The 24,637-nt window shown below is 40.5% G+C and overlaps 1 protein-coding gene across 4 annotated transcripts in view; it reads right to left on the reverse strand.

Moving 5' to 3' along the window:
• Window positions 1-24,637, reverse strand: part of il1rapl1a (interleukin 1 receptor accessory protein-like 1a) — a 174,460-nt gene that overhangs the window by 9,403 nt on the left and 140,420 nt on the right. For all 4 annotated transcript variants that reach the window (XM_055015566.1, XM_055015565.1, XM_055015568.1 and 1 more), the window contains exons 7-8: window positions 8,779-8,911; window positions 4,359-4,504 (exon numbers count right to left, since the gene is read on the reverse strand). In XM_055015566.1, coding sequence (XP_054871541.1) covers window positions 4,359-4,504; window positions 8,779-8,911 — 279 coding nt within the window. The remainder of the gene's footprint in view (window positions 1-4,358; window positions 4,505-8,778; window positions 8,912-24,637) is intronic.

Here is a 24,637-nt window from a genome sequence, read left to right on the forward strand (position 1 = left end):
TCTCACAATCCTGCATGGAGCTGAAGGTACATCACATACGTCACGGTGTCTTGTGCGAGCACAAAACAAGCTTTAGCTGTTGAGAGTGTCCAAACAGATGACAGCTCATTTCACACTGCAGACCGCCATGAATATATGAGAAAGACAGACAGAGCTTAAGATGCAACATTATGATGTTCTATGTCCCAGTGGATGCGTACTGCATGCAATAGTATGTCCTTTGTAAGGGCAGACACAGTTTATACGTACTGAGAGTAAAAAGAAAAAGTGTGTCATCTGGAACACAGCCACAGTGTGTTGGCTCTGGCTGTCATCAGCTGGCAGTGCCTGACTCCACCAGAGTCTTTTCTAATTTAAAAATTAGCAAAGAGGTGGAGTGAGTTGGGCCATGCAAATGTCTCCGGGCCCTGGACTGTTTTATGACGGCACCCAGCTGTCACTTAAAGTGTTCACACCTTTTATTATGCATAATTTTAGGACTTGACACAATTTAAATAGGGGAGTTATATAAAAATGTGACCTCCCTACAGTTGTCATTAAAGGGAAATCAGTGACAGAGAACAAAACCAATTTTTGTGTCACGTTATTAAAATGTTTATTTCTGTGTTTAGGTTACACAATTCAACATGGGGGTCTATGAGGACTGACTCACTTTTAAAGCAGCCTCTAGTGGACATTTGAAGAACTTCACTTATACCTAATTTTTCATTCCCAGAAGATGCCACTTAGTCTGAAACAGGCAATGTTAGCTCTTTAAGGCCCTCCTGCCTAACAGCCTGCTTTGTTCTAATTGGCCAGCATCTGGAAGCCTGGCACGAGGCATAACCCAGCTTGTCAGAACCACCCCATCATCTTGTCGGTGTGGAGGCTCCAAAAGCAAATAGTTAGCCTGAAAATGACAACTTGGCACATCCGTAGATTTATGTTTGAACCCAAATCTGATGCAGAATATGAAGAACATCCACAGGGACAAAGATCACAGCAGGAGGTCTTTTTTTGGGTAAATTTTACACTTGTTATCTGGTTATTGTGTAACGTAACGCTGATTTAGTTTTTTAGTCACAAGCTGCAAATGCCTTGGTCAATAGGTGCATCTGTGGGAAATAAGCTAAAATGCAGAATGAAACTGAAAACATCTGCTATCAGAAAACACCAAAGGTAACGTAGCAAGGAAGATGCTATTTTCTTGTCTACTACTACTCAAGTGTCAGCTGTTTTGGGAGAATGTGTACATACATTAACCAACAAGGCTAAAGTTTGAAAGGCATTTGGTAAGTGAATGTACAAAGACCAATGTCATATCATGGGACAGTATGCCATTTAAGGTGCATTTTCTATATTTTATAGGCATTTTAAGCTTCTCATATGCTGTTTTATGATACAATGTTAGCTCATTCCAGAAAAACAACAAATAACAGAAACCAAGTAATCAAACCAGTCTGACATCTGAGCTTTAGTTTCACAGGGACTATGTTCACATAGGTTTACCACATTATGTGAAACTCTGGCCAGGGCCAGGCATTTACATATGCCTGGCCAAAAAAAATTTGCACACTCTAATATTTTGTTGGACTGCCTTTAGTTTTGAGTATGGCACTCATTCACTGTGGCATCATTTCGATAAGCTTCTGCAATGTCACAGCATTTATTTCTGTCCAGAGTTGGATTCATTTTTCACCAAGATCGTATATTGATGATGGGAGAGTCGGACCACTGCACAAAGTCTTCTCCAGAACATCCCAAAGGTTCTCAGTGGGGCTGAGGTCTGGACTCTGTGGAGGACAATCCATCTCATGCTCTCTGATCCACTCATTCACAATGTGAACCCATGAATCCTGACATCATCATCTAGGAACATGAAGAAAACCTCCACTGATGGAAAGACCTGGTCCTTCAAAATCTTCAGGTGTTTCTTCATTCTTTGGGAAGATAACATTGATGAACCTGACCAACCCCAGCTCATAACCCTAACCCCCACAGGCTGGTAGACACTAGACATGATGAGGGCATCACTTCATCCTCCTCTCTTCTTACCCTGATGCCCCCATCACTCTGGAACAGGGTAAATCTGGACTCATCAGACCACATTTATTCCTGGAAGATGATGGTTCTCCACTATCCTTCAGGTTTTATTGATGCATTGGACGGTTTTTAACCTGATTTTAGTCATTTCATCTCCTTAGTTGTTCTCTTTGCTTGATGCAGGCCAATAATTTGACCCTTCTGAGACAGATGAACATCCTTTCCACGATATATATATATGTGTATGTGTATATATATATATATATATATATATATATATATATATATATATATATATATATATATATATATATATATATATATATATATATATATATATATATATATATATATATACACATATCATCATATGTCCCCATTTAGAAATATGAGACTCATATATGAGAGAGCACATTGTAGGTGAACACAAAAAAGAGAAAAGAATTAGAAGATGGGTTCGATTTCTTTGGAGCAGCTCAGTTAATGACACGTCTCTGCACTTTGGATGCCATCCATTCTGGGATTGGGAGGATTCTGGACATGGACAGAAGCATTTTCCAAACCAGAAGCTTTCCTTTACTCATCTCACTGTCACTCCCCTCTCCATCGTATCCCTCTCTCTCCTCTCGTTCCTCCTTCCCCTCCATTCATTTCTCTTCTCTATTATCTCCTCTCCATCTCCCCAGAGACCTGGCTTAGGGACGGATGAGTTATGGTGTGTATTAAAGCAGCATTTACCCGGTTGGCTCAGCTAGAACAGGTTCACCTTACTGTATATCTCTGTAACACTGCATGGCTGCCATGGCAACTGCAATGCGCTCCACATTATCACAGCTTAAGTACATATCTCTGCAAGTCATAATAGCGTCTGCCATTAATTTTTGCTTTTGATAAAAAGTTATTTAACCTCACAGTCAGACTTTTGCATTTGTTCACTAAAATTATGTAAGAAATAATGTTTGTTTGACCCTAAACAGCTTTAGACTAAAGAAAAGTGTTTAAACCAGACAGTTTTGTGTCTGAGATGATAGGATCAGTATGACTCTCATATATAACTGTTAGATTTGAAGGTTCTGTCAGGGGCCAGTTAGCTTAGCTTAGCATAACAAGTGGAAACAGCTGCTATCTGCTCATCAGCACGTCTAAAATTCACTCATTGACCTCTTATATGTTTTTTCCCTAATATATACTAAAACTAGAGTGCAAAAATGCTACAGGAGGTTATGTGTTGGACTAGTTCCAGTAAACTTACTCTCTTGTGCAAAGTGGCTGCTGGTTTTGTTGCTGTATGTTCTTGGGTTACAGACATGAAAGTGATGCTGATCTTCTTACACAACCCTCTGCAAGAGACTGGAAATAAGTGTATGTTGCAAACTCTCAAACTAACAAGTTCTTTAACTTGTAAAGACAGCTTTTCTGTATCACTTGATGCATTATCCTGCCTGTTTTCTCATAAACAGCAACTAACACTGTGACTCAGAAAAACAGCGCTGTTGTTTTGCACCTCTAATGGCCGATTTATTGGCCTTCCCCATAACTTCAGTGCTTCTAACTCATTATCAGCAATCATCCTCACTCTCTAAGCAGTTTATGTTCCACTGACCACCACCTCTTCTCTGCCTCCTCTCTTTCTTTTAAGATGGAGAGGAAAGGCAGCCCGTGGAGACATTAAACCTGCTGCAGGCCCTATGAGTGATGCATTCTTGGAGGGGCTACATGAAATAAACATCACACTAATACGGATGAGAAAGACAGAGCGAGAGAGGGAGAGGGCTTGACTTGAAGTCTTTCTTAAGCATCCATTCTGCTCGGAGCTGCTGCATTGACAAAGTGAGTTAAAATGAAGTCTACAAAGACCACTCAGAATTGGTCAGTCTACAAAGGAAGATCACAGAGGCAGAGATTAAAGTGGGGCCATATAAAGACTTCAGATGTAATTGTATGCTTGGACTTATTGGCCTGTTGGGAAAAGCTGAGGACCAATTTGCTGTTTAAACAGCCATCAAATTACCTCTCTTCGAGGGTGACAACCAGTGCATGAAAAGAGCTTGAGACAAGTCATGCTAGAGAGCAAAAATAGCTACACAGCTACTTAGGCACTTATAGAAGAAATGACTCAACCAAATGGAGTCCAGCGCTTGGGGAAATGTAAACAAAATAATGAACAAGGCACCTAGAATATTTCCATTTGATGAAATAGTACAGGGAGACTTTATTTTTTTTTATCATATAACTTTAGGAGAGTCAGAAGAAGCAGATACAGAATATATGTTGCTGTCAGACAGAAGGTGACTTTCAAGCCATTTATTGGAAAATGAAATGTAGTGTGTCCTTACCCCGCCTGAAGAGCTGGATGGTAGCTTGGCGACGGCCGTTACCATTTTCCACATAGCAAGAATAATTTCCCAAATCTTCCTCCTCTAAAGAGTCAATAGTCAAAGAAATGGCCACTTCCTGTTCACCAAGGTGCTCCTTGACAACCCTGCAACATAAATGAAACAAAACTGAACAATGCTTCCCCTGATCTGTAGGAGTGACCAAGACCATGCATGTGTATGTATGTGTATGTGTGTATGTAATGGGGCTTCAAGAGTCGTAACCACAATCCATGCATGAGAATTGTTACACAAATATTGTCAGAATTCACAAGAATTAGGTACTTCACACACACTGTGTTCCTGTGTCTTTATGAAGCCCCCCTTTGTGTTACCTTAACTACTTCATGGTATGTTAATTTCTTTCTCTGCACTCAAAACATATGAGAAATGAAAATCAATAAGGGATCTTCCTCAGCTTGTGTGGGGGGGAAATCAAATAATGGCAATGAGAAGAAAATCTTTTTATAGCGGCTGCCATGGCAACGCCAAGAAGGAGAGAAAGTAATATTCCATAAAGTAAATGAGTGTCCCCCGCTGGGCTGGTTGAGCCTGATGGAGGAGAGAATGGGGAGATAATGCTCTCTCATACCTTAGACACACTACTTAGCCTACTTTTACAGCACCCTCAGCACAAATGACACTTTGGAGGAAACAAAGTGCAAATGAGAAACAGATCTCCAGTGTTTGTACACGAGTGTGTATGTGTGTGTGTGTGTGTGTGTGTACAGGAGCATGTGTATGTATCTACTGTGTTGAGAAGGCAGAGTGGGATGAGCAGAGTGTGTTTGCGAGTGTGTGTTCGAGTGTGTAGGGGGGATAATGACTCTCGAGCATCTCACTTCTCCCTCGCCTTCAAGCCGATAAACTGCACATAAGGACAGCTTGTTGGGGAGATTTGGCATCAGTAATTGAAAGTGTATCATGGGCTGTGTGTGGAGAGGCTGAGGCAGCGCTGATGATATTGAGCTTGTTGTGCAGTGGGATAGGGGCTGTGGGGCGCTGGGAGAAGGAGGCATGGGAATAATTCATGTCTCTCCAGGGAGTGGTGGGTGCTTTGAAGCCTCCCATTTCATATTATCACACCGTGTGAGCCAACACAGCTCGCTGCCATCGCAGACTGGCGGATAATGACCACCTGAACCTTGAGCGACAATGATGAGGACCTAAAGTTTGAGTCGGTGGATAACAAGGTCCAGGTGAAACACATGGGTACAGAATGAGAGCAGAGTGGCAGCTGATTGCACAAACAGCTGGGCTGAAGATCGAGTTTTAACTATATCAGACTGTGCAACGCTGCAAAAATGTTCCTGCATTGGTAAATCAGATAGACTGTCAGCTTTATCAAATGCCATGTAAATTTTTGTAAAACCCTGAGAACAATCCTCTGCTTCTCTTTTGGGCCGACTGAGTTTATTGATACAGACATAGCAAGAAGGAGTAAATCATGAACTCATTCTCAACCTATGACTGCTGCAGGCACTTTTCCTTATATACTCTCCCTCCTTTCTCATTTGCAAAACCTCTGCTTGTTTAGCGCTTTAATTTCCAACTTGTTCATTCCTTTCATACATTCAGCTCAATGTACACCTGCAAAACAGCAACTGAATTGGGTCAATAACGTATCGATCACCTCCTTTATTATGCTGAGCCAGATTTGTTTTGCTAATTTATTAATGTCTGCATGCTATGCTAATGTCCACTCATCCATGGTGTGATAGCTGCAACAGCCCTGTCCTGGTGGCACAAATGAGAATTTATGGGCCTGGTTTACCGTAGAAATGAACTCCTCCGAATCAATAGGCTTAGAGTTGGGTAAATAAATGCCTGCAGAAACTCTGAGCTCAAGGTAGGAGTGCTCCCTCTCTGAGCTCAAGTTTGGCTCCTGATGCATTAGTAATAAAGCTAAAAGTGTGTGGGTGCCAGCCTGATGGAGAGAGGTAACCCTTAGAAACATGCCCACTGTATCAGCTCAAACTGAGAGAGCCTGGCTCTGGGGAAAGCACAGATTTGTTCATGCTTAGTGTCTCCTAGCCTTTCTGTTTTTCTCAGGCTGCCTTCATGGATGTAAAGGTATCGGTTGGGTCTGAAAAAGCCCAGGGTAGCAGCATCAGCAACAGAGTGTGGATGATCGAATATATTATTGATCTGCTGCATGAAATATCGGTATGAATTATTGAAAAGATAACCCCTCAGCCAGTGAGCGGGGGAATCCTGGTGTCAGGGAGAAATGGAGGAAGAGAGAAAAAAGGAAAGTGCAAAAGAACAACGAGGCTGGTTTAACTGAGATTTGTTTCTGTCGCATGTTCGTATCAGTGCACAAGAAAACTGACTAGCACAGATGTGTCTTCTTTACTTTCCTCCTCAGTGACTTGTGCCATATTTCTTCTCCCTCTCCTCTACTTCCCTGTCTGCTCCCTCTCTCTTTCTTTTTTCTCCCCCTCTCCCTCTCTTCCCCTCCAACCCTCCTCGACTCCCCATGGCCCATCTGCATGCCGCTATAGGTGGGTGCAGCGAGGGAGATAGCGATAGTGGCGGCAGTGTGAAAAATGGCAGTTGTTATCCATCTGACAGGGCTGTCTCCCCAGAGCTGCAGCCTCTCCAAACAGCCCTAATGGGAAACATGCACATGGACCGGCGAATGGACTTGTTTAAATGTGTAACACCACTAGTAGGGAAGAGACATGAGGACAAGCCTGTTTTAAATGTCTAAAAGCCGTGAAAGTGAGGCTTGTTGGGGGAAACTTTACAGCAGTTTCACTAAAACGACACCATACGAGAGGGAATAGAGCACAAGTAGCTTTTTAAAAATGTGTTCAGCGTGGATTTTAGAGATGTGTGCAGGACATGGACTTGCTTTATTGTCAAGCTGTGTGATGGTGAGTTTAAACCAACAAACATGCATTCTATCACACTTGAGATAAACAGAAAAAGAGGTGCTTGTCACAAAAAGAAATTCACATTCCAAATGAGACACCTACCACCTTTGTAAAGCTGCACAAAAATACATGCAATTTTTCAGAAAATCTTACACAGACTCTTAATTAAAAGCCCAAACTGAACTTTTTCATGGGAAAAACACATAAACACTGAGAATTCATGACTGCATGTTACACAGCAAGGGGTGTTTTTTCCATTACGATCAGCTTACATCTTCTATAAACAATTATTCTGTGTTTTTGGCACATGACGTCAATTTTAGCTCACAAATATCACATTAAAAACATTTAACATTTTCAATCCTCAGATCCTTGATTTTGATGAGGAATAAATGCTCCAGTCACCTGGTTGTGGAAAAATGAATGAAACCTCAGAAAGACCAAGACAGACATACAGATCAGTGATAAAATGAGGAAAAAGCTAACAAAGTAGTGTCTTAGGAAGGTATTGAGTCACCGTCTGCCTTTGATTCTTTCAGTCTTTGGCGCTCTACTGGGGGGGAGGGAGCATCATTCTTCCACAAGATGTTCCCTCATCTGGTGTTTTGATGATGGTGGTGGAGAGCTCTGTCTAGCAAGTCAGTTCAAAATCTCCCATCGGCGTTCAACTGATTTGAGATCTGATGATTGTGAAGGTCATAACATATGATTCACATCATTTTCATACTCATCGAGCCATTTAGTGACCCTTTGTGCCCTCGTGAATATGCACCTCAAACAGGATAGAAATGCTTCATGACTGGTGCAGTGACCCTTCCTTGTAAATGGACCCAAACCTTGCCAGCGAAATGCCCCCACAGCTTAACAGAGCCAGTAGGGGTCAAGAGTTCAGGTTTTTCCCTTTAATTTATCACTTGTCTGTACATGCAATGAACACAATAAATCTGCTTTTACATATTTTCATGCAAACATGTTGTCATTTAAGTGTCACTGAGACGAAAATGAAAAGCAAGCAACAGAACTACACTCAGCCATGACAGTTATGACACCGCATATTGATTTAATTTGTTTTTTGTTTGTTCCACTTCATCTGAAGCTCATTGCACGGCAATAATGGCACCATTTCTCAAAGCATCCCCCTCTTTAAGTGCCTAAATCCTATGCACAGTGATGTGATGTTATCTCGTTTCCACAGGACAATAATATAAGTTAAACCAAAAAATGAAGGTGTCAAAATGAGTGAATAATACCAGATCTCTGCATGATGTTCACACCATAGCAAAATAAATGGGACATGGCAGCTTCTCGGAAGGCAGGGAATAAATCTCTTGGAAAATGGTTGGTTTAGCGTATGCAATTTGGAGTTAATGGGCTAAAACGTGCAATACCATTGGTATTGTCCTTTAATATTTTGCGGCAAATTTATCCACATCTGCTATTAATTCCTCATTACTGCCAAGTCCAGTGAAATGACTTCAACTCCAGCCTCGTGTGTTTCTTACTTGATGTCGCTCTCCTGGACTCGCTCTTCATCCAGGTCCTCTATGAACTTCTCCCCCTTCATCCAGTAGATCAGTGGACTGACTTCACCGCTGTAGCCAAAGAACGCCCGACAAGTGAGGTTCAAAGCGCTTCCTGCAAAGACAGGAGACGACACGAGGTCATGTTTGATTGTCCTGCTTGTCTTGTTAAAGGAAGCATTTCAAGTGCACGGCTGAAAAATGCTGTTGAATCAAACAAGCGCCTTCAAAGTCAAACACTTCATGTTGTTTTGTTCATGACTAGCTTTGCCAATTCTTCTTCGTATTTTGTTCCTCTTAGACACACTCACAGTTGCCTACATTTATACATTCACACATTAATGTCAAACCTGGTTGCATGAAATAACATAAGTTTATCATCTGCCTGACCTCGGGTGGATGCACAGCTTTGATGAAAGAGGTCAGTCTTTCCTTTCACACAACGTAAATCTGAAGATGTTGGACAAATGTGTTGATTTGCTCATTTGGTCAACAGCATACACGCGCGCGCGCGCACACACACACACACACACACACACACACACACACACACACACACACACACACAGACACACACAGACACACAGACACACACACACACACACACACACACACACACACACACACACACACAGACACACACAGACACACACACACACACACACACACACACACACACACACACACACACACACACACACACACACACACACACACACAGTACTGTACTCTGAGAGCGACTAAATAGTAATGAACACATGAGGGCACTCAAGAGCTTCCTAAAATCCCCCTCGAGACCGTGTCCGTGAGAGAAAATATGGCAAAAGGAAGTGAGAAGAGACAGACAATAACATTATTTTATTTAGAGCTGCTGCTGGGTATGAAGGAAGGTCAGGAGTCAACAACTGCAGTTTGCTGAGAGTTGATATGTGGAAGAAGAAGTAATTGTCTCTGGGGAGTCGGTGGGGTCTTTGTTCTGTGAATGGATGGATTATCTCTTTGGTTCAACTGAGAGGCCAAGAAAAAAAGTGATACTTTAGCCCCAATTAAAATAAAACAACAACTTACTTTTAGAATCTATTGGTATTAGTTCAGTTGCGAAAGACACAAAAGACACAAACTCTTTGATAAATTAGAAAAAAATTGATGAAAATACTTCATTACCATCCATGAACTGTGCATGCTTCAAAGTTAAGCTTGAGCATCGCTGGCATGTACTGTGCACATTTATTTTTGCATCCCACTGAAGTGGTGTTCTGAAAATGCCTTGGGTACAGTAATCACATGCTGCTGTCTCTCAGCAACATGTAAACAACACACAGACGAGGGAAGGCTTGTCGTGCAGCACATACTGTAAACAGCATGGTGTAGGACACTCCCCTCGGGAGGACCGGGGCTGCGAATCGCTTCAAGGTGTGTCATTTACGGAAGCATTGGGAGAAAGGCATGAAGGGGAAGGGGGTGAAGGAGATGCTTTTCCCTGTTTTACAGCAGAATTTATTAGCAGGAGTGCAAAGGAAACTGTGCATTTGTTTATTCTGATTAGCATATTCCAGCACCACGGACAGCTCCATGCAGGGAAACACCGGTTATTGAGAACGTTTTCGGATTTATTTGGCCACTGTTCTGCCGTGTTACATTACACAGGGGTGTCCATTTTATTTGTTCTCTCACTGTAATGATCTTTGAATCCTCTGCACACCACTGACAACTCCACACCTTTCTCTCAGATGCCCCGACTGCGCCACCGGTCGCATGTCTTCAAAACCACACTGGCAGGGTTATTTTTAAAAGACTGTTTGTGTTTGAACTAAGGGCCTGTATCCTCTGTGCTCCTTCTGTCTACAACCGAGACACAGCTTCAAAAGATTTCAGAAGGTCACTCTCGGCACAAGGAAAGTTTTAAGGCGTGCGGGGAAGGAGGCTGGGAGGACACCCAGGAATGAACTGATAGTGCTGTCTGTGAGGAGCAGTGGCTGACATTTCCAAAGTTCAACAGCCACTCTCAGCTTGGTATTTGTGCACAGCCGGACTCTACAAAGGCTACATGCTGTACCTACAAAATAGGAGCATCCTGTGTGTGATTATAGACACACACAGGTTTTAGTGCCGTGGTACTTTCCTATACAGTCAGATTAAACGATTTGTATCGTGAGCATACGGCAGAAACACATATTGTGTAACTGTGTATCTCTGTAGATGATGCATTCACGTTTTGCTGTGTTTATAAATCTGCCCCATGCTGTTAGTTTATCCCTTAGATCAATTGTAAACGAGGAATATCATGCTGCCAGCAGCCGCTGCCTGGAGAGGAAGTCTCCACTGAGCTCCCTGGGAATCACAGGAAACTGTTGAAGGCCTCCTGCTGTCTCATTCTAATCCAAATGCAGCACTCCCCCTCTCACAGCCACCTTTCTTACTTCTTCCTACCAGTGGGTGGTGTTGCACCTGCAGCAGCAGCATCATCACATTCACAGACAGACTATTAGAGCTGGACATTATGTTCCAGGATGATAAACTGCTCATTCACCTCATTCAGTGAAAAGAAAGTTTTTATTCCAGATTGGCTCCTGGTAAAAGAGTGTCTCCTTCTATTTCTCTCATACACTTTAAAGTGAAGAGGTGTCTTGATTGATGATGATTTTGACTGTAACTTATTTGGAATCTCTTGATCCAATCAGGTGATTATTATGGGATAGATGGAGTTCTTCTCATCCTTGCTGATGAAAAAGTAGAGACTGAGAGTTTATGAATAAAGACTGAAGAAGAATCAACTGTCAATCTTAAAGTAATTCATAATATTTCTTCAATTTTAAAAATAAGACATTGTTCCATTGATAATTCACAAGCTGAACCTCATTTGTGCCATTCAGAATATCTGATTAATCTTTTAGAATAGTACTGTCCTCAATCATGAGGACAAAATGGCACCAAAGCCGACTCTATTAGGAACTCTACCGGTATTAAACGTACCTTCTCCTGCCTTTCCTTTATTTCCCTATTCCAGTGCAGCTGAAATAACACCTAAGTTACTTGAGGTAACACTTGTTCTCTCCTGGTGTTAAATACACAAACTCCAGCTGCAGTTTAAATTGGCAGGGTGAGAAACAATTGGATGACTGTGTTTGCAAGACAGTTGAAAAAGAAGTGCAAATATTAGCCAGGCAAAGAGAGGCACTCTTAAATGAGCCTGGCATGACTCCGTCATAATACCACTAACAAACTACTACGGTGTCAAGCCAGCTGAACTTTGAGCAGATGGTAGGAAGACTATTAACCAGGAACTGGAACAACAATGTGAATAATTCGCACACTGTCGAGCTACAACGAAGGAGGAGCAGCTTTTTAAATCTCTCTGTTCTCTCCTGCTGTCAAACCCCTCAGCAGTATCATTATTATTATGATCTATTAATAGTCTCAGAGCGGTTCGTAACCCTTGGTAACTAACAAGAACGGTGTCTGTGTTGACTTTAACTGATCTTGAAGGTGAATTATTACTGGGACGGTGCTGATTTTTAAATGAAGCACTTGTCTGCATGTGTAGAAGAGAGCTGTGTGCGCTCGAGTGTGTGGCTTCAGAACAAAAGAAACACATACATGTCTGAATCCTGGGTAATTAAAAGCTTCTCGGGCCATTTTAAGAGGAGAACAGGAGGAGAGGAAAACTCAGAAAAGTTATATTATGACCTTGGGTTGCCAAGAGAAGAGTTTAGAGAACAGAATCAACTAGTTGTTTGATCTGAAAATATGAAAAGAGTGAAAAATGTCCATTCCCTAGATTTTCTGAAGCCACGTTTGATGTTCATAAATTAGCCCAAAGAAATTCAGCTCACACTTATACAAAACAAACAAAGGAAAAGTTAAAAACTGTGAACATACAAAGTTGTAACTTGGTCATTTTTATATATCTACAGTACATCCATACATATGTGTGTAAGTTGTAAATCTATATCAGTATCTGTATCTACAGGTTTGGACAAACCTTCTCATTCAATGGTCTATATTTATTGTAATTATTTTCTATATTGCAAATTAACACTGAAGACATCAAAACTATGAAAGAACACATGAAATTACAGGGTTTCTGCAGAAATCAGTCAAATTTAATGCTTTTTAATGCCATTTTAATGCTAGACTGTAAAAATCTTAATGCCACTACCGTGAACTCAACAAATTAAACGGGTTTGTTTTTCTGTAAAAGATGATTTTTATATGAAAACTGTCCCTACATTTCACTATTTTTGAATCAGGAAACCAGCCCTGACCACCAACGGGCTGCAGTCATTCTCTGAATTCCACGTTTTCTAGCCATTTTTGCTGGAATTTGCATTTCCCCATTTCCCAGCTCTCCTCCACCTGGTCCAGTCTGCTGGCCACTTTAAAAACATGCAGTTTTTGGCAACTGGACCCGACCGGCTGGAACAATTATCACAATGCTTGAACATGTTTACGCAGATGCACATATCTGACGAATCACGGTCTATAATTATATATTATTATATTATTATTGTCAAATATTTTTCTTGAAAACTGCAGAAAGAATTTTTAATGCCACTGAGAATCAAATATAATGATTTTAATGCCATTTAAGGCCTTAATTTTCACAAAATCAATTTAATGACTATTAATGCTTTTTAATGCCCTGCAGAAACCTTGAATTATGTGGTTAACAAAAAAGTGCTAAACAAATCAGAACATGTTTCATGTTTTAGAGTCGCCCCCTTTTGCTTTGACGACAGTTTCTCTCTCTCGCTCAGCTTCATGGGGTCGTCTCCTGGAATGGTTTTGAATTAACAGGTGCAACTTGTCAGGAGTCAGTTTGTAGAATTACTTTCTTTCTTAATGTGTTTGAGACCATCAGTTATGTTGTGCAAAGGTAGGGTTAGTTTCTGACAAATGATGCATAATGCTTGAATGAAAAAGTGCATTTTTTCAAGCAAGTCACTGCTAATTAAATATTAAAATCATTAGAAAAAAAAGAAGCTCACAGAGGATTGTTGTAATTCTATTGTGACATTATCATGTTTTGGTTCTCTAACAGAAACACTGGAAGTGGAAACAGAACAAACATGCTACTGATACTTTACAAACACAACAAACAAAAGCAAAAGATGTAACAGGACTTCAGCAGAAACTGAAAGAATTCCTTCAAGTTCAATAACTCTTAACCTCACTGTTTGTGGATTAATATGCGTTTGTTTCATTTTCTTGGTAAAAACTCCAAAATAATTCAGATCTCTGCTTCGTTTATTGAAGTTCACAAATAAATGTGCCATTACAAGACTTGGCAAGATTAGGTGTGAAAAATATCCCCCGCTGACTGAGTGTGCGTCTTGTACAGCATGAGCATGATTAAGTGTTTTTTTGTGAGAGTGTGTTTTCTTTGTGTGTGCACGTCTTTGTGTGTTGTTTCTGCCTTCACACATGTGTGGGTGTGGAACAAATCCATGTAATCTGAATGATTGACATCCTCCCCCCGGCTGAGAGTTGGTCACGGCGCCTGATGGAAATGAGACGTACAGATCCACTGTTTCTTTTATTTCTGCCCAGCGTCTTTGGAGAGACTTCCACGCAGACTGATTACAGCTCTGGTCCACCTCAAGATAGAGACGGATATTTGGTGGAGGACTGTATGATCTAAGCATAGCTGTGGACCCTAATTATTACTGTGTGTGCAGTGGAGGTGATAGGTCAAGTTGTGTGGAGTGCTGCAGACACATTCCTTTGTGCCTCATAGATTCTCTCATAGATAGTTTCATCTATCTGCCTGAAAAGATGAAACTGGATATCAAGACTAATGTGTGCACCTCTTAGGCATTTAGTAACATCATGACTCACACAGGTGCTGTCAGAGTGGGAGCTCTAGACTCCAAATGCTACAAAAAACAGCAACTAGACATTACACATTTTGAAAAATGTGCTTATTTGCTTTCTTGCTGAGAATTAGATGAGAAAGATTACTGCAATATTTGAGTGTGTACATTAAATTTGAAGCTACACCCAGCAGCAGTTAGCTTAATTTTATGTAAAGATAAGAACAAGAGCTCTGTTCAACTAACAGACTCCAGGAAGTAGCTGCACCCTGCCAGGAAATAATCTCACGTATAACCTCCAGTAAAACCACAGTTTGTTGTTTTCACTATCAACCTTTTGTGATAACTTACCAGCTTCTGGCTGTAGCTTCATATTTGATAAGCGCACTTCCCAAAATGTCAAATCATTCCTTTAGAGCAACTAACAGCGGGTATTAATCTTGTCTTGTTCTGGTTTAAATGCTTACTTTGTCAGTACACTGTGACATGAAACACTTTTGAGTGATGAGCTGTTGCAGTTTTTAGTGGCTGCTAACGTTGTAAATGCCCATTATATCACATTACATTCATCTGGCTGGAGCTTATATCTAAAGCAACTTAAAATGTTGCTTAATGAATGCACTTACTTTACATGCAATTAGCATATTCATGACAATTAAGGGTATAAACAGAAAAGCACATTATGCCTTTCAAAGGAATCATAAAAGAAGCCCTCTATTAGAAGACACATCCAGCGATGACAGCTAGTGGAAAAACAAGCCGAGTCCTTATGTGGGTCAGGCCTTCCTTTACTGTGGTGAGTTAAATGAATAAATAAATGGATGAATAAATGAAGGAGTTAGTAAATGACTGAGTAAGAGCGAGCAGAAATGCTGATCGGACTTTGAAAGGCTATAAAATGATGCGCGCTACGCAGGGTCATAAATTTGATTTGCATCGACTCTCGGTGCATGTTTAGCTGATTTCAAAGTATTTGGGATAATTAGGCCTCACAGAGCTGGCACTCGGATTCACACAGAGGAATACTTTCCAAGCCAGAGGAGAGGAAAACAAACCTTGCACAGAAAACACTCTGCAGATGCTGTCCAAACTCAGCACAGATGCACAGAGCGCACAGCGAGATTGACAGATACGCCGACAGAAGGGCAGATGAATGAAGAGACAGGCAGAAAAAGGGAGGAAAAAAACGATTAAACCATGCAAACATGATTATGAACCAGCAGAAACACACACACGTGCTTTTCATGTCATTTCTTTCTTTTCTGTCTCATCTCTCTCTACACTGGATGGGCTCCCTGCAGCACAGCTGGATTGTATGTTTCTTTGTGTGCGACAGCCAGCGCCATGTTTTATTTGTAGAATAAGCAACAATCTGGAGAGAGTTTTGAAAAAGTCATAGAGTGGGTTTGATGTTTCATAACACACTCTGGTCCTCAGCTCTGCCCGGTACTTTGTTTTCAAGGTATGGTGAAGTCTGGCACAAGAAGTGCGATCACATGTTGTTCTTCTCACCCTGAAGTGCACTTTGCTCATTTGTTTGATTTTCTTGCCCTCTGCAAGTAGGAGGGAAGGCACAATGAGTTGGGAGTTGAAAGCAAGTTGAGCTGCTGTTTTTCTGGCAGAACTTGAGAAGTGTAGCACCAAAAACATACAGTGCTGTTATGTACAATGAGGAATAATGATTGGCTTAAAGCAATCATGCACGAAAAGCAAAAATAACCACTTCACTGCAGTCAAACGGAATAATCTGAGAATTTGAAACTGTTCTTAGTGAAAATATTAGAATTAAAAAACTAGTTTCCTATCAACACTTCTGCCTGTTCCCACTTCTCAGAGTACTCATCCAAAATCAGGATGTTTCAGAGAGAAAAACACTGTGTGCATCAGCTCCTTTTATTTTTTCTTACATCGTGTCTGGTAAAAGTATTGTTTCATTTTCAAAATGATTCGTGATTGCACAATGTCGTCATTCAACAAAAAGGAGATTCCCATCCAGACACATGGTGAGACACACAAATAATCTACTTTGTATTTCACCAATAATGTTCACTAAAAAAGAGCCTCAGACTACAAAAGAGGCTTAGAAACACATCTGTTCAGTTTCTGTCATTGAAATTGATGAAGTAAATCTTAAAAACATTTAGTTTTCAAGTACAACTAGTTGGATTAAGCTGACTCCATTCAAGTCTGGTTTAGAACGTATCCACTCAAGTTTTCACTTTCAATGGATTGTGGGCCATGATCGCTGGTTCCAAACTGGTTGAGATGTCACAAATATCGGTCCATATGTGCATGTCTCAAACTCACACTGGAGCAGACAAATGTGAAAACAGATTTCTACAAACTCTCAACATACTGTCCATCAATCTGTACAGTGAAAGTCAAAGATCCACAGGAAGAAATCACAACAGTCATCTGTTTTTTTGGTGCGTTTCTTTCTGCTGACAGATTGGACCAAGCAAAAACTACCCACCTGAAAATCTGGTTGAGAGCTGTCACACAGACAAGGAAAGAACTCATTCAACTTTGGTGCAAATGTGGATCATTTTCTTTGAAATTGTGAGAGAGGTCAGTGGCCTTGACAGACGTTTGTCTTCTCCAAGTGCACTTCTAGTTTGTGACTGCAATTGAGTTGTACTTGGCAACTTTTGAATAGAACAACAAACCCAACCGGCCTGAATACAGCCTCACTACAATAATCACTTAAAAGCTCCTTATTAATCATTCAAAACCAGCAAATTCACATTTAGCTGTTTGCCATATTGTGCAAGTTTTTTGGCACAAAAAATGAGAATGACCTCAAGAAGTGCACAGTGTGGCTATTGTGTCAGACTGAAAAAAAAATCTTTAAAAAAAAATGGTAAAAGTCTTGCAGCAAGAGTGCCGGAAAAAAACAGATTTCTATGTATCTATGATATTTTTAGCTGATTTAAAAACAGTAAAACTGTGTAATTTAATGGTCACTCATTGTTAAAAACAATGTACTATTTAATAACAATAATACTATTTGTAAAAATAGAAATTTTTAGAAAAATAGAATTTCATGTAGACACAGTTTCAGCACTTTTTTTCCTTCCCACAGTCAACATGTAAATTCAATTCTTTTTCCTGTGGTTTTACTAGACTTGATCAGTAATTTAGCAAAACAGTAAACAATTATTCTCAATATACATACATTTTCATTAAATGACTGCAAATTAATGGTTTGATTTTTTTTTCATTTTACAGTTTACATGTAAATTAATACCATTTCTGTCATTTTATTAGGTATTATCTATAATTAAGTAAAATTGAAAATCTCTGAAATAACAATGGATTGTTAAAATAAATACAGGTAAAAAGAGTTCAAAATCATGATACAATACAGTATTTTTGTTGCACTTTGCAACTTAGGATGACAGTACTATTTTTCCACTTACTCAGTTCATACATAGCAAGTTAAAGATGATTATTCTAGGATGATTTTATGTGAAACAATGACATCCCACAGCCTAGTTTTTGACACAAATGTCAATGACAGTTTCTGTATTTTAAACTTATAATAAAATGGTCTTGGCATACTACAGTGCTGGTGTGTGCATACTGTATATATGTATTTATGAGTGCATGTGAGCAGAAGAGGGAGAAAGAGAGAGACAGAGAAGGTGTTTGTGAAGATTTTCTGTGGATAATGCTGCAGGAGAATCTGATACAAGTCCTGTCAGTCATGATTCCTCCCCCACAAGGTGTGAAACAAGCATGAAAAAGTGCACATGGTACTGTGTAATCCTTTTTCCGCACACGGATAAGAGAGTGAACAAGACAAGCAACACGCAGGCACTTGTGGCTTTGGACAACAAAATTATGACATATTTCAAACTGCGGGTGCTTTGTGATATACCTGAGAATGCTATAAATACATTAAAGTGATGCATCTGTGTGTTTGTGTGTTTGTGTCTGTGTGCACATGTTGCAAATGGAGCTGCATCCATCTGTGGGTTAACAATGGATGGAAGGCGGCAGCGAAGAAACTCCTTCATGTATGCATGCTTATGATAATACATGCATTTTTGTGGCATCTTATATAAATGACACGCAGCCTCAGTTTCACCCCGCAATCATATCGCAGCACTCTTTCAAAATTTACACATGTTCGAGTGAAGGGCAAAGGAAGAGAGGAGAGCAGGGAGGAGGTGATGAAAACGAAGCACCGAGAGAAGATAGAGAACGACAGCTAGTCAGCATCGCCGATATCCCCCGGAGACTCCTCGAATTTCTCATTCCAATTCCCTCTGCTAAAAATATCTGATGCCGCTTCTTGTCCATCTCTCATAGTAGGAAAAGGCATCTCAGAGAACCATCATGGTGCAGGTGTGTTTACTGTTTCCTGCTTGTATCAGGAGTAGGGCACTGAGCTCAGGAAAGTCCAAATCTGTCTGTCAACATTTCTTTTCTTTAGCCGCCTGCAGGTTACCATGACTACACCTACTGTGCTGGGTAGCAGCAGCAGCTCTGGTGGCTCTGTGACGATGGAAAATACAGTAAACATCTACACTGTGGTACATTGGGACCTTCGTTGGGTTCATTGGGAGGAAGGCCAAAACAAAAATCTGTCACATCTTCTTCCACTGAGCGGATTTCCTCACATTTTAGAGCTCCTGTATCTGCACAGAAGCCCTACTGTATGCAAAGACATGGCTTTTTTGTTCATGGCATAGAGGGGAGCTGATGTGGAACAATGACGATAGGCTGAACTGATTACTTTTTGCTCTGCATTGCGGAGAAGTGCAGGTCGCTGCGAGGGGGTGGTGGTGGTGGTGGTGGGGTTTTGAGGGGCAAAAAGTGCAGCGAAAGAGTGGATTTGGGCAGAATAAGTGGAGGAATGAGTAGGGGCAATGAGAACATAAAAGAGTTGGGGCCCACCCCTCTCTCTGCCACCTCAGCTTCTCTTCAGTTCTAATATCGTCGCCTCTCGAGAGACCAGCCCTTAATTACCATTACAAGCCTGAGAGCTTTTAACAGAGGAGAATCCTGCTTCTTTTCCTCTCTGTTGCTCCTTTTCCTCGTTTGTTCTGTGGCCCCTGATGATCCGTCAGGGAAATGTAAGCCTTTAATTACCGGTAAAAAATTACGGCCTTTTCGAACAGGTAGTTGGTGCCCTCGCTTTCATCTCCCCTTTCGTCTGCTAATCGTCCCTTTTTGATGACATAATAGGTGCTCTGTCCGAGCCAGTGGAAGACAGAGGCCCATTATACCATGAGAAGCACTGTGGGGGATTATGCGATTATGTGATGGCGAACTTAATAAACGTTTCTTTATCTTTCTAGCAATTTAATACAGAATGAGGGATCAATGTGGCAACAAGCACCCCACCTCTTCCTCCAAATCAGGCCCGTCTACATCCTGCCAGTCTGACACTGTGCACCGTGGGAATAGAAGTAAAACTCCACCAAACACTCTGCTTCTCCCCTGCTGCCAACTCTTAGCTCTCTAACTTTCTCTGCACTCTTGTACGCTATAATTTAGACTTTTAGGAAATACTGTTTCACACAAAGTGCCTTTGTCGCTCGTGTCTTATCATCACTAAAGGCCCCCTTTTCTTTCATATTTCCTTTATTTTTACGCCAGAGGGGTTTGGGATCTCTTTTCTCACTAGCCTGGGTTCATGTCAAATCTCCTTTTATGGTCAAAATGAGACCAAAGACTATGTAATTTCCTTTCAATGACACTATGTGTCACGCTTCTAAAAACTGCCTTCAGGGCATTTTTGGAAAGCCGGGGCACTTTGCCATCTGAAGAGATTTGCCACTGACCAAGAAAATATTTCGATAAGGAGAATGAATCCTAATGGAACCTCCTGTGAAAACGAAAGTGTAAAGAAATGGGAGGAACAAAAAACAAGTAAACTATATTAGGAACATTGCAGCTAAAATACAAGAGCAGACATGCACAGCAAAAGAAAGAAAGATCTGTAATTGGCTCCTGTCCAGGGGGCTGGAGGCCAATTAAACGGTGTGATTTGAACTCTTGACGAGGAACATCACTTTAACGAACAACCCAAGAGAGGCTCGGCTGCAGGCGCTGACCTACTGACCGGAATACCAACCGAGGCCAGACTAACTCAATTAAAACCAGAGCTTGCTATTCAAGATCAGGTCACACCAGCACAGACCGCCACTATTAACCCACATCTCCCAGTAGACTTTATAAAACCCCTGTTCACACACTGGTGTCACCTGAGTTCTGTCAACAGAGAGGCCCTCTACTGCCTCACTGCACCAGATATCCACCCTGAAATGAAGAAGCATGTTCATTCTTAGCTATATACTATGAAGAAAAATGATCAGTCAACAGTTCTTGATGGGCAGGTGTAATAAATTTGAGTTAAACGTATGGATTCAACACCAGTATAACTTCGACAGCTCAACTGAAGGCTGCATTTTTATTAGCACTAGCTGCAAAGCATCTGCGACACAGTAGGTAACACAGTTTAGAGTTAAAAGAAGTGTGCTTCTGACTGATGAATCAGTGGGATAAATGCCAAATTGGATGGAAAATCTGGTCGGGCAAAGCGAATGATGAGTCATTCCTGCTTAGTAACCATTGCTGAGGTGTTAATGAGACAGGAAAGGCGCCCGAACAACACGTGTGGTCAATAGGATACAAATAAAAAGTCACAGAACATTGACACAAAGTGAGAACTAAAGCTTTGACGCTAAAATAACAGAATAAATTACAGAAAGTGGAGGAATTGCAAACTATTGAACATTTTCAAGCCCAAAATCAGCTCATTTTATTATTGTTTAGCTCATTAGAAGGTGATTGGTATTAAATTCAGACGGTTATTTAGTTGACATTTTAGTGATATCCAGTCATTTTTTTTATTAAGTGACTGTTTCCATAATAAATAATTATGGAATTTGTAAATACATGATCATAATGAACATAAAAACCATTAGTTTTTTTTAAAATTTTGAATTAAAATATATACAAGATATATCCCATGGACTTCAAAAATACCATAATTATATATTGACCCATTTAAGGTATTTGAGATGCTATATTTGTTTTTCTGTTGACAGTTTATTGTGGAGCACGTCAACAAGTTAACGTTCTTGAGTAGCTTTCTTAAAGGTCAGAAAACTTAGAAAATACAGTATGTACAAACCTATAATTCATAAAATAGTACAACTTCAGAATAATAACACCAGACTTCACCATAGAAAAATACCAGGCCAAGAAAACATATGATTTTCACAAGATATAGGAAAGCAATTTTTTTCACGAGTAAAGTGTTGTGCTCAGCTGGTGAAAGATGTCGTTAAGCATCACTTCACCAGCAGCCACGACGACGTTGTGCTGAACTTTAATGTGGGTTGTACAATATAAACAGCAAAACACAGTGAGGTAGAAACAACTCGAAAAAGCCCCTATTCACCAAACTAACAAAGGACGCCAACGCTGCAGCAGAGGCATCAGTTAAAGTGGCACACAGCCTAATGAAGCACCACTGGTGGCATGGAGAGGGACACCACGACTGCAGCGCCTGAAATGTTACCTAAGGAAAGTCAGAAAAAAATCTCGTCAGCTCTTGCCGACGTATGACTTGCTGCAATAAGGAGAATCTACGCTTTTTGTCTTTTTTTTTGCAGATGCAGAAGGAGGTATGGCAAAGTGCAAATGGATTTCAATCGAGTGTGATGACAGCTCTGTGGAAATGGAGATGGAGCTAAAATCTTAACAGCATTCTCAACATTTTAGGAACCTGTTAGACCCTGAAACACTAGAAAAACCTTTGCCAGGCTGCTCTGAAAGTAGCTATGGGTCAGAACTTTGCAAAGCCGCTTTTTTTGACATGAATATCACGAAAGTTCACAGGAATGACAGATGAACATTTAAATGACACTACAAAGTGAACCTAAGTGGATACACTCCGGCGTACAGCGCTCCTGTTGACTGAGTGCAGTGTCAGTCACCTCTCAAGCAACGGCTAAAAGCATGAATCATAAATGGGAGCTAGAAAGTGAGAGATTTTAATGGGAGGTGATATGTGGACAATGAAAAAAGGTGTAAGGAAATCTAAGTTGTAATTAAATGCTATTGTTTGCAACGACTTCAGATTGATGGTAATTTCAGAGGTACATTTTATGAGTTTGATACATTGAAAATGAAAGAGAAATAAGATTGGAAACTCCCCAGAAGGTGGGAGTTTTATTAATTTTACCACAGGATAATATTTTGATTCTAAAGGTTTATTCAATCAAGCAGCTTTAAACATGTCAACTTTCCACCAGAGAGTTTTTGTTTCTGTCAGCTTTGGATGTCAAACGGGTTGAAATTCCTCAACGTCCAAGAACATTTGCTGTGAGTACAAAGGAGTTTGACGCTAGTCAGAGAATCATCGAAAACCAAAATTTAAAACTGTTTCTTGCTGCAATTTGACACAAAACACTGAGACCTAATCAGTTTCATGACAGTAATGTTTTTCTTCCACAAAGTAGAACCTTAACCCCTGAAATTCACATTGAGCTCCATATTTTCGAGCATGCAGGCCTTTGATGCTTTATGAAAAAAACTCTTCCTTTTCTTACACAACTGCTCACCTTTTGCAATCATGATGTAATTTAGTGAGCCTTGGAAATGCTCAAATTGTCAATTAATTATCATTTCCTTGATAAACTGATGATAAAGTGAATTTATCTAAAGTAAAACAGTGCCTCCAGGAATTTGTGATGTTAAGATCGCAACAAATAACACAAATTCAACAAATCTTGCAATTTTGTCCAATCACCGCAACTTTTCTGCAATTTTGTCCCGCCTCCCGTGAGTTGCACCAATCATAGCAGTCAAATGTAATGCACGTATGTCACCAAATTCACTTCCTTGTTTATGTAGTGAAGATGCAGACATGTCCCATTCTAATGTCTCTCATTTACCAACAGAAATTACTGCTGTAGACCATGAAAAACAATCCCGATGTTCTTCACCAAAGCGGAGGTAAACTGTTTTGTATCCGTGCAATATTGTGGTGGAATACAGACAAAAATCATCGACTGACAAACACTTTTCTACTGCCAAACATATTAGGAGAACGGCTAAAAATAGCAGACCACAGACCAGACAGATCACTGTGATGGAAGCTGTTGCATCCAGATCTATTGGAGCTCTGAAAGAATGAAGGTAAGTTAGATTCATTAATGCACGTGACGAGCCGTGAGCGTGTGTGTGTGAACACACGTGTGCCAGGATGTGAAATTAACTTTTTAAGCCACTGACAGATATGTCCAAATATGATTCATTCAATAGTAAATGATCATTTAGTGCCTTAAATCTACCAACCACTTCATGTTAAACCAGTGTCTGGCTGCTGCTAGTTGTGCCAGCTGGTGGAGATGGGTTGGAGCGGTAAAGAATTAGTTTAGGAAGAAATATTGTCAATTAAAATGTTGAAACATGTTCTAAAAGATGAAAAAATGCAACCTTTTAGCAATTGTCACTGTCTCACAACAAATAGGCTTAAAACATCGCAACTTACATCACAATTTTTTTTAGAAAATCTGCTGCAAATTCAGGCATTTTAGGACGCAACAATCTGGAAAAACGCCCTGAAATCCTGGAGGGACTGGTAAAAGGTTACTACACATATGTGCATGATAGAATCAATCACTGCGTCATGTCTCTCCTGGAGCATTTTTCCTGCTTGTGCTTTGTCTCTTTATGGACTCAGTGTAATTAATTATATTGCAAGTCTATACTTTAGTGAACCTATTTCTTGTTATTCTACTCATTTTCACAATATCTTAGCATTGTGTACACCTGAATCTAAAATGCCAACATTCTGTGAAAACTCCAGTTCATTCCAATAGAACTGCTGCAGGCAGAGGAGGTAAAACCCGTCTGCACGAATGTCCTGCAGAGTCCAACTTTAGTGAACTTTGACTCGCAAACTCACACTGTTGACCAAAAGCGAGTTGGTCTTGACAGCGTTGACCTTTTAGGGGACGGAGAGCAGGAGAGTTCAAAAGACATGAAACCAGTGGAGCATATTA

The sequence above is a fragment of the Amphiprion ocellaris genome, chromosome 11 (genome assembly GCF_022539595.1).
Source record: "Amphiprion ocellaris isolate individual 3 ecotype Okinawa chromosome 11, ASM2253959v1, whole genome shotgun sequence".
In the NCBI taxonomy this organism is placed as follows: Eukaryota; Metazoa; Chordata; class Actinopteri; family Pomacentridae; genus Amphiprion; species Amphiprion ocellaris.